We start from the raw sequence: 13,917 nt of genomic DNA, 5'->3' as shown, positions 1-13,917 counted from the left end.
TTCTGCATAAGCAATCTCACCTGTTGGTTCAGTTCAATGTTTGGTTGAGTAAACAGCATTTCCACTATATCTGAAATTCAAATAGAAAAGATCTTTTTAAAGAATGAGAGTAAAAGTCTGACAAGACTCGGCATAATAATTTTAAAAGAGAGGATTCTTTTTAGAAGAATCATCAAGAAAATAGTTATAACAAAGTTTTCAACATTTATGTAAATAGAAGACCTAAGACTATAAAAGGTAGAATTACTTAGGGAAAATTTTTTTCAAATATTTTGGCGTTTGTATTTGCACATGACATCTATGATAGGAATATTTTTACATTTGCTGGGGCACTTAATATTCATACCACTAATTTGTGTTTAAATTTTCCTTTGGCCACGCTATTTAATTTGTTGGATTCTTTCTTTCTCATTACTGTTGGGATCATTTTCTGTGTGTTGTAGAGAGAGGGAGAAAGAGAGTGGGTGTGGTAGGTTCTCAGCCAGGCTGAAATACAGCTAGAAATTCCATTTGTCATTATTATTGATTATAACAGAGGAAGTTATCAACTGAATCACTAACTCAAGCAAATGCTGTCTCTTTCCTAAATCTTAAACTTAGAATGTAAATCATAGAAGCTTCCTGGGAGGGCTTCCCTGGTGGCGCAGTGGTTGAGAGTCCGCCTGCTGATGCAGGGGACACAGGTTCGTGCCCCGGTCTGGGAAGATCCCACATCCCACATGCCGCGGAGCGGCTGCGCCTGTGAGCCATGGCCGCTGAGCCTGCGCGTCCGGAGCCTGTGCTCCGCAATGGTAGAGGCCACAACAGTGAGAGGCCCGCGTACCGGAAAAAAAAAAAAAAAGTTTCCTGGGAAAAGCTAAGTCAGAGGAATCAATTCTGGTCCTTTCTTCTGTGAGATTAGATTTTATATTACTGTTGTTTTCCTGTAACCTTTGCAAGTCTGAGAGAGGAAAGGAAGCTTCCACTCCTTCAAGTGGAAAGGTCTGTGTAGTGAGGCTGAGCAGTCACATTCTACCTACTGTTTTACAGAGCTTCCAGGGACTGGGCTTTTGGCTGACATTCTGAAAAATTTAAAAAGAATAACCAATTTTCTTTTCATTTGTGTAACTCTGGCTCCCCTAGATGAAGCACATTTTCAGTAGCACAGATATTTATGATAACAAACAAAATGTAATACCTTTGTGACCCCCGTGACAAGCCCAGTACAGGGCGGTGCTTCCAGCTTTGTCCAAGCCATTAACACCTACTCGGTTGTCCAAACACTCTCTCAACCAACTCAAGTTGCCTGAAAACATTTTACATTTATAAAAACACATGAAAAAGGTTTTTAGTTTTTTTCGTTTTGCTTTTCAATCAATTTCATCCTGCATAAATTCGCATTTGCAAAGGATTAATCAGTAAGTCTGGAATTAAAACCTGCCCCATAACGCATTCTCTATGGTACATTTTGACTTCCAGTTTATTAATGGAAAGCATTAACATCAATTTTTAATGGTAGGTTAATGGGAAGAGTTGCCTAAATGGGTCCATTTAAGGTATTTTTACTCTGTAAAAAAAGCTTTTTTTTTCCTTTGTGAAATCCTGGAACTTCTGGAAAAAATTTCAAACCTAAGAACAAGCAGACACTACTCATATTCATATTTAAAATGCATTTTCAGTTCCTATAAGAAAAGAAAAACTAAATAACCTACTCAAAGCTGCTGCTCTTATGTGTTAAAGTATAACTATTCATTTAATATCCTCTGGCTAATGCCCTAAATATCTAGTTTACAAAGAATTTTTTAAATGTCAATTTAGTAGTTCTACTTATGCACAATCCTAAACCAATAATTTCCTTTTGCACATTCAGATTTCAGAAATATCTACAATTAAATGAAAGAGAGCTTACTGTGGCCTTATAAAAAATTCCCCACGATCTACAGCAGGTTTTCTCAACAGCAGCCCTACTGACATCTGGTGCTGGAGGGTTCTTTGTTATGGGGGCTGCACTGCACGATGTTTAGCAATATCCCCAGCCTCTACGCAAAAGGTGCCAGCATCCCCCCAGTTATGACAGTCGAAATGCCTCCAGAGGGCTTCCCTGGTGGCGCAGTGGTTGAGAGTCCGCCTGCCGATGCAGGGGACACGGGTTTGTGCCCCGGTCTAGGAAGATCCCACATGCCGCGGAGCAGCTAGGCCCGTGAGCCCTGGCTGCTGAGCCTTTGCGTCCGGAGCCTGTGCTCCGCAACCGGAGAGGCCACAACAGTGAGAGGCCCGCGTACCGCAAGAAAACAAACAAACAAACAAACAAACAAAAAAATGCCTCCAGATACTGCCAAATGTCCCAGGGTTTGCAGAGAGGAATTACCCTCTGTGGAGATCCACTGATCTATGGGACAAAGTCCCACGTACAAGCCCCATCCCTGGTGCTTCCTTCCTCCCCAACTCCATCCTCACCATTCATACTTGCAATATACCAACACTCTCCCAGGTGCTGGACCCCTGAGAAGCCCCCACCCTCTGCCCTCCTGTTACTCATTCTGGCCTCTATAGCCTGTTTAACTGAAACACACTTCAACCGCTATACTTATCACACCATCTTGTAATGATCTGCTACACACATCTCTCCCCTGCCAGACTCTGAGCTCTGCGAGTCACAGAGCATGACTTTCCACTTGCAACTAAGCACAGGGCAGGTAAGACTCAAAAGTTATTTGTTGACTGACATTTTAAAAATTAAAATCACACATTTCTGTAGAGTGAAAGAAGGCCAGAACAGAGATTGCCTCTGGGGGAGGCAAGGATTTAACTGGGAAGGGAACTTTCTGGGATGATAGAAATGTTCTGGATCTTGATCTGGGTGTTGGTTACACAGGTAAATGCATTTGCTAAAAGTCATCAAACTACATAATTAATATGTCTGTGTTTTACTGTTTATCTCAATCAAAAAGAATCAGACCTACCTCTTTTTGCAGCTTCATGCAATGGATTGTCAATGGATTCTGCCTGCTCAGCCACTAGATGGAAAAAAAAAAGATGTAAATCAATGTTGAGAGGGCCACCCAAAGGATTCCCTGAAGCCAGTTCAGTGTCCCAGCTTCAGAAGTGCCAGGACCTTCCACCATACAGCTTCCCTTACTTAATGTGAGTTTTAAAAAATGGCAGAAAATCAAAAGTGATGTTTTGTGCTTTGAAAGAAGCTGAATTATGTGTCAAAAGAAGCCAAGCTAAGACAATAACACAGCAATTAACTGGGAGTATAAACAGAAACAAACATAGCAATTAACTGGAAATATAAATAGAAACAAACAGATCCAAGGTCTGCCTAACCAGTTTGCTCAAATATTTCACCAACAAATTTAGTCAGGAAACTGCAAAAGAAAGCATTTGAGGTTCGTTTTTACATTCTATAAAAACACCCTAGGGCTTCCCTGGTGGCGCAGTGGTTGAGAGTCCGCCTGATGATGCAGGGGACATGGGTTCGTGCCCCGGTCTGGGAAGATCCCACATGCCACGGAGCGGCTGGGCCCGTGAGCCATGGCTGCTGAGCCTGCACGTCCGGAGCACTCCGCAACGGGAGAGGCCACAACAGTGAGAGGCCCGCGTACCACAGACACAAAAACAGACAAAAAAACACCCTGCTTTGAAGATGGCTAAAAATAATTGTCTCCCTTGTGTGTGTGGATATGAAGGGTGAGGTAAAGGAGAAATATTTTGCTTTCTATATTCAGAACGGGCAATTGGCATACCTACCTGCCCCTAAGGAAGGTGTATTCACTGCTGTCCTAGAATCAGTAGAAGTGACCACATGAAGACTGTTGTTCAAATGAGACTTCACACCCACCCCTCCCACCACAAAGGGCTGTAACTAGATACTCCCTTGGCTACCAGGGATCTAGCAACTGAGAAACATTTTGCACCCTCAGTCTATGACCAGCTGGAGAAGTTGTTTATTTGGGATTTCAAAGGTTAGAGGAGTGTAGAAATGCTTAAAGTCTTTTAAAATCCAGAATGATATGGCCCTTAGACCAGGTAAGTGGGGCCCATGTGTTGAGCCCCAGGTCTCACTCATTTCCCTCCCCCCACTTTCTCTCCTCCCCTCCACCTCCTCCCCTCCCCTCCCCTAGGAGCTTTGAATTGCCTTCCTTGAAATTTCTAAGTCCCCTTCCAGTGTTTGGAACTGGTGCCTGATGTCAGCCCTATTGGTCTAAGGAAGTATCTAATGCTAAAGTCCAAAGGAACCTTATAGGTGATTTAAATCAAACCCTCTTGTTATACAGATGGAGAAACGGTCCCAGGGGCAGCAGTTAAGTACCCTAACTAAGGTCCCTTGCTGTTAGAAGTGGAAGAAGGATTAAAACCCAGGACCCTTGTTTATCAATCCTGTGCGCTTTTTACTTTACTCTGCTGATTTCTACGAAAGTCTGCTTTGTCCCCCTTCCAACTAGAAGTGGGTCTCACTGCTCAAGTGCCTCAAACTGCCCTAATATTCATTTAATGAACATCACTGCCCCAAACATTAATTAACATAACAATGCAAGGTTACTTCATCACAAAAGAAAGGGGGGCTAGTCTAAAAAAAACAAAGAAGAAAGAAAAGAAAAAGAAAAATGTTCTAAGCGTTGAATAAAGTAAAACCATAAGTATTTCCCTGGAAACCTTAGGTTCTTTCAAGAATGTTACAATGCATTTTCTTAAGCCAAGGAGTCAAGTTCAAGTACATCCAGCATCCATGACCACTCTATTAAGAGGAGGCTCAGAGTAGAACATGCCCAGGCTGGCAATGACTCCACTGATTTCTCAGCCACAGCAGGAAGCAGAAAGGCCTCAGGAACCAGATAACTGAAAATACACAAAGTACAGCCCAAGTAAAGCCACCGCTGCCATACTTACCATAGTTGCTTGGGATTAGTCCCGTCCTGCCTTTGGAGGTGCCTTTCCACCAATTGGTATCACTCTGGTGAAAGAAGAGTTAAATTAAGTGGCACCGAATCCAGTTTACATTCAGTCATTTTTAAAACCATATGGTGCATATTGGCCTCATTTTGGCCTTTTCAAAGGGTAGAGCAGTTGACACTTTTTGTTTTATTTTAGATAAAATACAACATACTTCCAATTCAAATGCAGAGTTACTGCTTTACCAAATGTCCATCAGCCCTGGTCACATTGATCAAGCTTCCTCACTCCCTAGTTATGGATGTCCATGCCCCTTATCATTAAATTACAAATATACACACATCTGCCTGCAACAAATCAAAGACACTTCATCATAGAGACTCCACATTCAAACAAATCAAACAGAGATAATATGAAAGAGAAGGGGAAACATTATGTTTAGTTTAGACTATCTGTAGGATTTTTTGGTCCAGAGTCTAATTTCTCTTAGTCTCAAGATATGCATATATTTGGTTTTCTAAAGATCTCTTTACTTCACCTTTGCTTTTTTGGTAACTTTTTATCATAGAAAAATTCAAACCTATACCAAAGTAGAAGGAACCATGTAAGGAACCTACACATACCCATTTCCTAACTGTATGAACTATTTACTCATGGCCAATACTGTTTCATGCATATCCTCACCTACAACCTCCCTCCCCTTCAGATTATCCTGAAATAAATTCTAGACATCATATTCTTTTATCTGTAAATATTTTAATACGAATCTCTGAAAGATAAGGACTTTTCCATAATAACATCATTATCATGTGTTATTTTGTTTGCTAGCTTAAAATTTTTTCAACAATAATTCCTTAATATCATCAAATATCTACAATACTCAAAATTTCCAGTATGTCTTATAATGAAGTCCATACAGTATGATTGATTGATTTGCCTCTTAAGTCTCTTTTAGTGTATAGTTTCCCCCTTCATTTTTTTTTCACTCCTTCACAATAGACTTTTCATAGAAACTAGTTTGTTCCGAAGAGTTTGGAAGAGTCTGGATTTTCCTTGTTGTATCCATTGTTATAAAAAAATGTGTTCCTCTGCTCCCTGTATTGCCTATAAATCGGTCGTTAGTTCTAGAGGCTTAATTAGATTCAGATTCAATTTTTTAGCAAGACTATTTCATGTGTAGCATTGATTCTTCCATCAGGAGACACACATTAGTTTGTAACATTAGTAACCGCTGATGAGCATTATTTGGATCCTTTATTTCATAAGGGTTGCAAATGGTGACAGTCTAATTCTATCATTCCTTCTTCATTTAAATAACTAGAATATTACTTTAAAGACGAACTTTCCCTCATCAACTCTCAGGTTACCCAGAGATAAAGTTCATGGAGAAAGGCAGAATAAATACTGATTCTTTTCCTTTAGAGTTGTCAGAATAAATACTGATTCTTTTCCTTAACAGTCATCAGAATAAAAAGTTAGTTCCCTAGCATTCTCTCAGGTTGACCAATGATTTTTGTTTTTAAGTATCATTAGGAGCTCATGAATTTAAACAGAGTAGATTTGTTTCAATCCTTGGGATTGTTGCCCTAACTGATTGCTCATATTGTCCTATCTTTGACCAGTGGCAGCCTCTTCAATTTAGTTCTGTGTCTTTCCAGTGTGACCCTAGTAGTCTTTGGGAGTTTCCTTGCTTTCTAAGAACGAGCTGTCCTGGGATTATCTTGTACCTTTCCTGCCCCCAACCTGGTACCAGACATTTCTCAAAGGAACTTTGTTCCTTTTAATGGGAAATAACATATTATTATTCGGTTGGTCTTTTTTTTTTTTTTTTTTTTTGGCCTTTTCAAAGGACAGAGCAGAAATCTTTTTGTTTATTTTATTTTAGATAATATACAACATACTTCCAATTCAAATGCAGAGCTACTTAACTTCATTGATCTTACATCTATCTGTACATCCTTTCTTGCAGGCTGAAACTGCCAGTTTTCTACGTCATTGACTTAATGACTCATTTGCTCTAAAATGCAGCACACATGCATCAATCTCAGAATAACAATACCAACACTTCTCCAACACCATGATTAAAAACTGTTTATAATTTGGGGGTAGAAGTTCTTTTTGTTCTTCATATTATTCTACTAGAGATATTCAGTTGAAATGCTGCGTTTTAAAGTCACTTGGAATAGTTCCTCTCTGTGTGTCATGCCAAATACCTGGGGTACAACTAAGTTCATTTGATTCATTCTGCTTTTAATTTTTAGGGATTGCTTTTTATCATTTAATTTAATTTTATAACTATGCAAAAGTTTACATGATTCCAAAGACAGATCTCCAAAACAAGGTGTAATTTTTAAAAAGTCTATATTCCATCTATGTTTCCTCTACCCTTTTCCCTTTCCTTTCAGAGAAGAAACTACTTCTTAAAAATTTATGACTCCTCCTTTGACTTTTTATTTTAAATTGAGGAAAATAAGTATATGTATATCCTCTCACCCTTTCTTACTTACATAAGTAAAGGCACACTATCCACATCTTTTTCACCTTGCTTTTGTTCACTTAAATTACTCCATAATATCATACAGAGATATTCCTCACTCCTTTTTATAGCTGCATAATACTCTGTTTGTAGATAGAGCAACGTTTATTCAACTATTTTCCTATTGATGGAGTAAGGGCTACTTCCAATCTTACGTTATTACAAATTATGCTCAGTGAGTGAACTTGGGTATATGTATTTCTATACAGATATACATGTAAATAATGTACAGTATTACAGCTATACAAAATAGTCTTATACATCTTTAGTTCATGCGTGGTATGACAAAATATTGGCTGGGCTTACCATGTCAGTAATGTAGATAATATCACCTTCTTCAAAGTACAATTCATCTGGCTAAAAAAAAAAAAAAAATTAAGTTTTACTCCATGTGATTTTTTCATGAATTAGAATACAATGATGATGATAATTATACAAATTCCACATTCTAAAATCCTTATAGACAGTGTAGTTTTTATATACTTAAATCTGCACATAAACCATATAACATTATTGACAAGCTAACACATGCACAGAAATGTGAATTTTCCCATGATAAACTTCAAAGAATATAAGAAATAAGAATTCCTCCCCCCACACACACACACCTTATTTTCTTCCCCAATGAAAGCAAGGCATCTTTATACCAAAATAGAATATTAATAAAACTTTTTCATTGTAAAAATTTCAAAAGGTGATATATATTTTTTCATAAAAGGATAAATGTCTAGAACTAAAACCATGAAAAATAGCTAGAAGCTTGGCTCTCTCCTAAACGATTAGCCTTCAATCCTTAAACACTTTCATATCAACATCGCTCTCTACTTATTTTGAGAAAACCATTATCTTAACTCTTCATGTTCAGAGAGAATGAATATCTTATATATGAGAACAGTTAATACATAATTCAACCATTAATAAGACTAAAGAGGGCTTCCCTGGTGGCACAGTGGTTGAGAATCCGCCTGCCGATGCAGGGGACACGGGTTCGTGCCCCGGTCCGGGAAGATCCCAAATGCCGCAGAGCGGCTGGGCCCGTGAGCCATGGCCGCTGAGCCTGTGCGTCTGGAGCCTGTACTCCGCAACGGAAGAGGCCACAGCAATGAGAGGCCCGCGTGCCACAAAAAAAAAAAAAAAAAAAAAAAAAAAGACTAAAGAGCTTTAAGATATGAAGCAGTAACTCATTCTAGACCTTAAGCAAGCTCTAAGGGGTTAATTAATTACACAGACAATACATGCTCTTATACCGGCCAAATGTCCTACAAACTCCCTGAATAAAGCCAGGCACTTTAATTAAATATCTTTTTCCCATCAGTAGATAACACTTATCAGCATGACTGTATGAGTAAATAAAATGTCTAGGGAGTTCCCTGGTGGTCCACTGGTTAGGACTCAGCACTTACAGTGCTGTGGCCCAGGTTCAATCCCTGGTCAGGGAACCAAGATCCTGTAAGCCGCCCGGCGTGGCCAGAATATATATATATGTATATTTATGTCTACTGATGAGCAAGTTTCAGATATTGGGAAATGTTTACATTGTCATGCTAAGTGAAGAATGTAGGGCACAAAATTTTACATAGGATAAGATCATGAGCACATATTAGTTTCATAATGCTGGTTGGAAAAAAAAATTTTTTAAAGGCTTTGATATTTGATTCCAGTTACTGCTCCACACAAATAAAAATTATGCTAGTGAAACAAATTATTTCATTCTTTCCTTTTGTTTATCTCTCTCAGTTGCAGACTACGGCAGTAAATGTGACTCTGCAACAGTCATTTATTGAGTTTCAAAGATGATCTCTATTATTTTTATAACTATTTCATCTGAATACAGATGAAGACTATATCAGCTATATCATGCTTTAAGCAACCACAATTCATAAATATTTAGATGCAATATGCATTCAAATATAAAAATTAGCAAATGATGATTAATGAAACTAAAAAATGTGAGTTCCTCTAAAAAGCACTTTCTGAAGCATTTCTTAATTTACACTTTGGTCTACAGAGACTAGACTTACACATAGCATATCTATGCAAAATTAGTTGAGCCTGTGTAGATCAATGACATACATTTTAATATTACTGGAAATAGGCATTTGGAAGAAAAAAAGTAAAGCCTTCTAAGACTTTTCTCAATTTTTCCCTAAAATGTCCTGATGATCTATGATCAATATTACTACCAATATGTGATGGATATAGAAAGTGATCAGGGAAACAAATTGTTTACTTTACCACTTCCCTGCCGTTAACTGGCTCACTTCTCAGAGGCCAGAAAGGTGACTCACTGCCACCATAGCATCCCAGCTGGTGGGATGGAGTAGCCATCCTTACAACAGTAAGGAATGGGTAGGGAGAATGAAGCAGGATGCAAGGAAGTAAAGAAAATAGAATATATGTGAAATCTTAGCATTTTTTTGGAGTGACTGAGTTTCTTGGAGTTTTGAAAGAGTTCAATGTCTTGAAGAGAAGCTAACCTTGCCCACTTACGTCTAACAATCAATCCTCCTCAATCAGTGCTTACGTTGAAGTGAAGGAGTCATGTCTAAAATCACAAAAGTCAAGTTTGCCTGAATTTCCACACTTAATAAGATCATTCACCCTTGAAACAAAAGGCACATTTTGAGAAAGTGCCAAACACATAACTTAAAAAACAAAGAACATACACAAGTCTCTGTAATTAGTCTTCCTCATAAAAAGGAATAAAGCCTGGAAGAATGGGAAGTCGGTGTTTCATGGGTACAGAGTTTTCTTTGGGGACAGTGAAAATATTTTGGAACTAGACAGAGGTAATAGCTGTACAACATTGTGATTGTACTAAATGCTTCACTGTTCACTTTAAATACAAAAAATTGTTAATGTTGTGTTATGTGAATTTTACCTCAATTTTTAAAATCATATGGTATTTGTAAATAATTCTTTTCTTTTGTGGTTTGGCAAAATGCATGATTTGGAAACTGTCACCAAGTACAGTCATTTCAAAACTTCTTGCGCTGTTTCGGATTTTAAATTAATGGCTGCTCTTCAATAGCGGTGCCTGCCTCAGCTACCCGTTAGATCGGACTCGTTTTTCAACTAAGGGAGCAACAAAAGGCAGTCGATTTCAGTCAGGTAAAAAAAAGGTCTCGCTAAGTTTTCATCCTGAGAAAAGAGAGTGGAACGTTTATTTTCTTTTTAATCAATAGCTCCCAGACACACAATGCTACCCCCCCGCTAAAATACCTTCTTCCAAAGAAGCTAGGGACGGTTTTTCCTAATGTAGCTGAGGAGGTCGTTTACCAAATTCTTCAGACTGCTGGTGGCAATATAAACGACAAGGTAATTTCATGATTTTAAAACTCAGATAGATTTGTACCTCCGATATTCACACTTTCCATTAAGAAACCACTTGCAGGACACAATGTAAATGTTCAGTGAGGATTGACCTTTAAATTCCTGGCATCGTATTCATGGACTATGATGGGAAAAGAGTGACACAATCAAGTAAGCACTTGTCTATTTCTAGTCTGTTCTTTGGTTTTTAACCACATTCTTCTTTTCCTCTCTCCTTGAAGAACCGCAAGGTATCAGAACAAGTAAATTGGTGGCCACTGGGATGTTATAGGGATGAGTACCCACTTGGTAATGTATATCCTGTTCCATATATTCTTGGTAACATATAATTCTCAAGGCATTAATTTTGGTTGGTTTATGCAAATATGTATTTTATGAAAAATTTTGGAAAGACCGTGATGTCCTTTTGAAATTTTCCACATTTGTCAACCTGGAGCCCTGAGAATTAATAAAAAGAAAAAGAAAAAAAAATCAAATTCTCCACAGATGTTTTCATTTAGCACTTTACAGTATTATCATGTACCTGGCACTGGTCTGGACACTTACAATCTCACAGCAACACTGTGAGGTGGGTGCTATTCTTATCATCACATTATAGATGAGAAACTTGTCCAAGGCCATACAGCAGGTACATGGTAGACCCTAAATTTGAACTGTGACATTCAGATTCTGGAGTCCCTGCCCTTCATCACCACCTCTGCTTTCTCTCATACAGAAGGGTCATGCATAGCCATTACTGGCTATCATGGTGTCATAATCAGGATAAAAGGCAATGGCTGTGGAAAATATCTGTTGTTTCTCTCTTCCCTACCCCAACATAATGCAATACAACAAAATCAACAGCAGTGCCTTATACTTGCAAAGCATACTTAACATCATTTGATCCTACAACAGCCCATTAAGGCAGGGCTGGGTCATGGGTATAATCTCCATCTCACAGCCAGGCTCAGAGAGGTTGAAGAATTTGCCACGAATCACACAGTTAGTGAGTGGTAGGGCTGGGCTCCTACTTCAGCTTTTGGAATCCCATCCTAGGGCTCCTTCCCCTACATATAGTGCTATAAACCTAGAGGAGTCCAGCAAATGTTACATGATAGAGAGGAGGATCCTGCTGGTTTCCTTGCAGAAATCAATATACCTCCAGCACACAGGAAATGCTGTTCTCTCTCCATCAGTGCAACACTGGTCTATCCAGTCTTACCAGGCCTCTATATGACACTTTATTGGACTGGGGGTTGGGTAAGAAATAAGAACCAAACAGGGCTGGGTGATGTCAGGACTACCTTGCCTTCATGCACGACAGAGGAGAGAAATGCATTGACAGGAAGAACCAAGAGTGACAAGCTTCCCAGTGGATCACCGAGATGAGTTGGGTATTGCTGTCCCTATCTCCTGAGAGTAGTACAGTAGCTAAAAACTGGACCCAGGTATTTCTGGGGTGCTGTACATGTCAGCGATGGTCTCACAGAGTCCAGCTCAGCCCTTCCAACTTCTTTGTCTCAATGACTTTTAGGCGAGTTTAGGATATACTGGGGTACACCCATCCCACTAGAGAAGATAGCCACTGGGCCCAGGGGAGAAAGACCAAACCGAGCTTGTCCAAAAGAAATTCTCATTCAGAAAAGAATGTTAAGATGAACCTAGTTCTAGGATGACATTCAAAATACTGAACAACTGGTACAGCATGGGCACTTAAGCAGTCAGGAAGACCCCTGGGACCTGATCAGCCAGACACCTGCCCTTCAACATCTGTATTGAGGGAAGATGGAGAGGAGCAGAGTGTGGGAGCAGCAGGGCATGAGGTAGCCATTACTGACCATCCAGCACACACAGGATGAATTAGCGGCACTGCTCTACAGCCTAGGATCCTTGGGACCATGGATATTAAAAATAGCATTTTAAATATGGAATATTCAAAAAACCTAGTGAATTAAATGTCTATTTTCTCCTGTGCATTCAATAATAACCAAGACTTTTAAAAAGCTGTAGAGGGACCTCCCTGGTGGTGCAGTGGTTAAGAATCTGCCTGCCAATGCAGGGGACATGGGTTTGATCCCTGGTCCAGGAAGATTCCACATGCCACGGAGCAACTAAGCCCATGTGCCACAACTACTGGGCCTGTGCTCTAGAGCCCACGAGCCACAACTACTGAGCCCATGTGCCACAACTACTGAAGCCTGCATGCCTAGAGCCCGTGCTCCCAAACAAGAGAAGCCATCGTGATGAAAAGCCTGCGCACCGCAATGAAGAGTAGCCCCTGCTCGCCGCAATTAGAGAAAGCCCTCACGCAGCAACGAAGACCTGATGCAGCCAAAAATAAATAAATAACAGTAGAGAGACTCCATCCTGGAAAAGAACTGGAGGTGAATTAAAGTAATCAATACATCAACCAGTCAAAAGTATGTGTTAAGAGTCTATGAATATAGCAACCAGTACTCCTTCTAATAGTAAAAATGACTCCTTAACAGTAACAGCAGCTTTACACAATCTCACTTAATTCTCACTAAAACCCTATGAGATTATTATTATTTTCACTTTACAGATGAGTACACTGAGGCACAGAGGTTAGGTAATTTCTGAATTTACCAGGTCACACAGCTGCTAAAAGAGGCAGAGCGGGTCCTAAAAGCTACCGTAAGTTCTAAACCCCTGTGTTCTGTACCCTAGACACTGTGCTGGTGAGCAAGACTGCAATGCCAAGTGCAGAAACTCAGAGGCGGGAGAGACATCCCACTCCTCCATGGGGTGATCAGAAAGTCTTTATGGAAGAGGAAGTGTATGATCAAAGCTTAGAGAGGTGCAGAACCATGAGTCTACAAAGAGTTCAGAGATGAGTTGTACTGTGCACCAAATCCAGACTGGAATGGTCCATGAAGGGGAAGGAGTGGAGGATGGCAGGACTAGAAAGGGGGCTGGACCACAGAGGACTCTGTCCTTAGTCAAATGAAGGGTTGAAGCAGCTGATGACCATTTAGGACAGAGGAAGTATCTAAATGAAATCACTTTGGGTTTTTATGTCAATTTGAAAGTGAAAAACTGCATACTTACAGTTCTGGGTTCAAACGTATAAAGAGCTCTGAACACTTTAACTTGCCCTGAAAGAAAGGAAAGAAAAAACACATGATCAATTCTTTCATTTCTAAATTTGCTGTAAACAGTATTTTCCTTTATAT

The 13,917-nt window shown here is 39.5% G+C and overlaps 1 protein-coding gene and 1 non-coding gene across 2 annotated transcripts in view; one reads left to right on the top strand and one right to left on the bottom strand.

Moving 5' to 3' along the window:
• OSTF1 (osteoclast stimulating factor 1) overlaps positions 1–13,917 on the bottom strand; it is a 49,150-nt gene that overhangs the window by 13,377 nt on the left and 21,856 nt on the right. The window contains exons 2-7 of the mRNA XM_065878546.1: positions 13,793–13,839; positions 7,718–7,768; positions 4,873–4,936; positions 2,943–2,996; positions 1,178–1,285; positions 21–70 (exon numbers count right to left, since the gene is read on the bottom strand). Coding sequence (XP_065734618.1) covers positions 21–70; positions 1,178–1,285; positions 2,943–2,996; positions 4,873–4,936; positions 7,718–7,768; positions 13,793–13,839 — 374 coding nt within the window. The remainder of the gene's footprint in view (positions 1–20; positions 71–1,177; positions 1,286–2,942; positions 2,997–4,872; positions 4,937–7,717; positions 7,769–13,792; positions 13,840–13,917) is intronic.
• TRNAV-UAC (transfer RNA valine (anticodon UAC)) lies at positions 8,779–8,850 on the top strand. The gene has a single exon. It is a non-coding gene; the product is annotated as a tRNA-Val (tRNA).

Source organism: Phocoena phocoena, chromosome 6, assembly GCF_963924675.1.
Source record: "Phocoena phocoena chromosome 6, mPhoPho1.1, whole genome shotgun sequence".
NCBI lineage: Eukaryota > Metazoa > Chordata > Mammalia > Artiodactyla > Phocoenidae > Phocoena > Phocoena phocoena.
The sequence above is the reverse complement of the archived record's forward strand: the minus strand, read 5'-3'. Positions and strand labels throughout refer to the sequence as shown.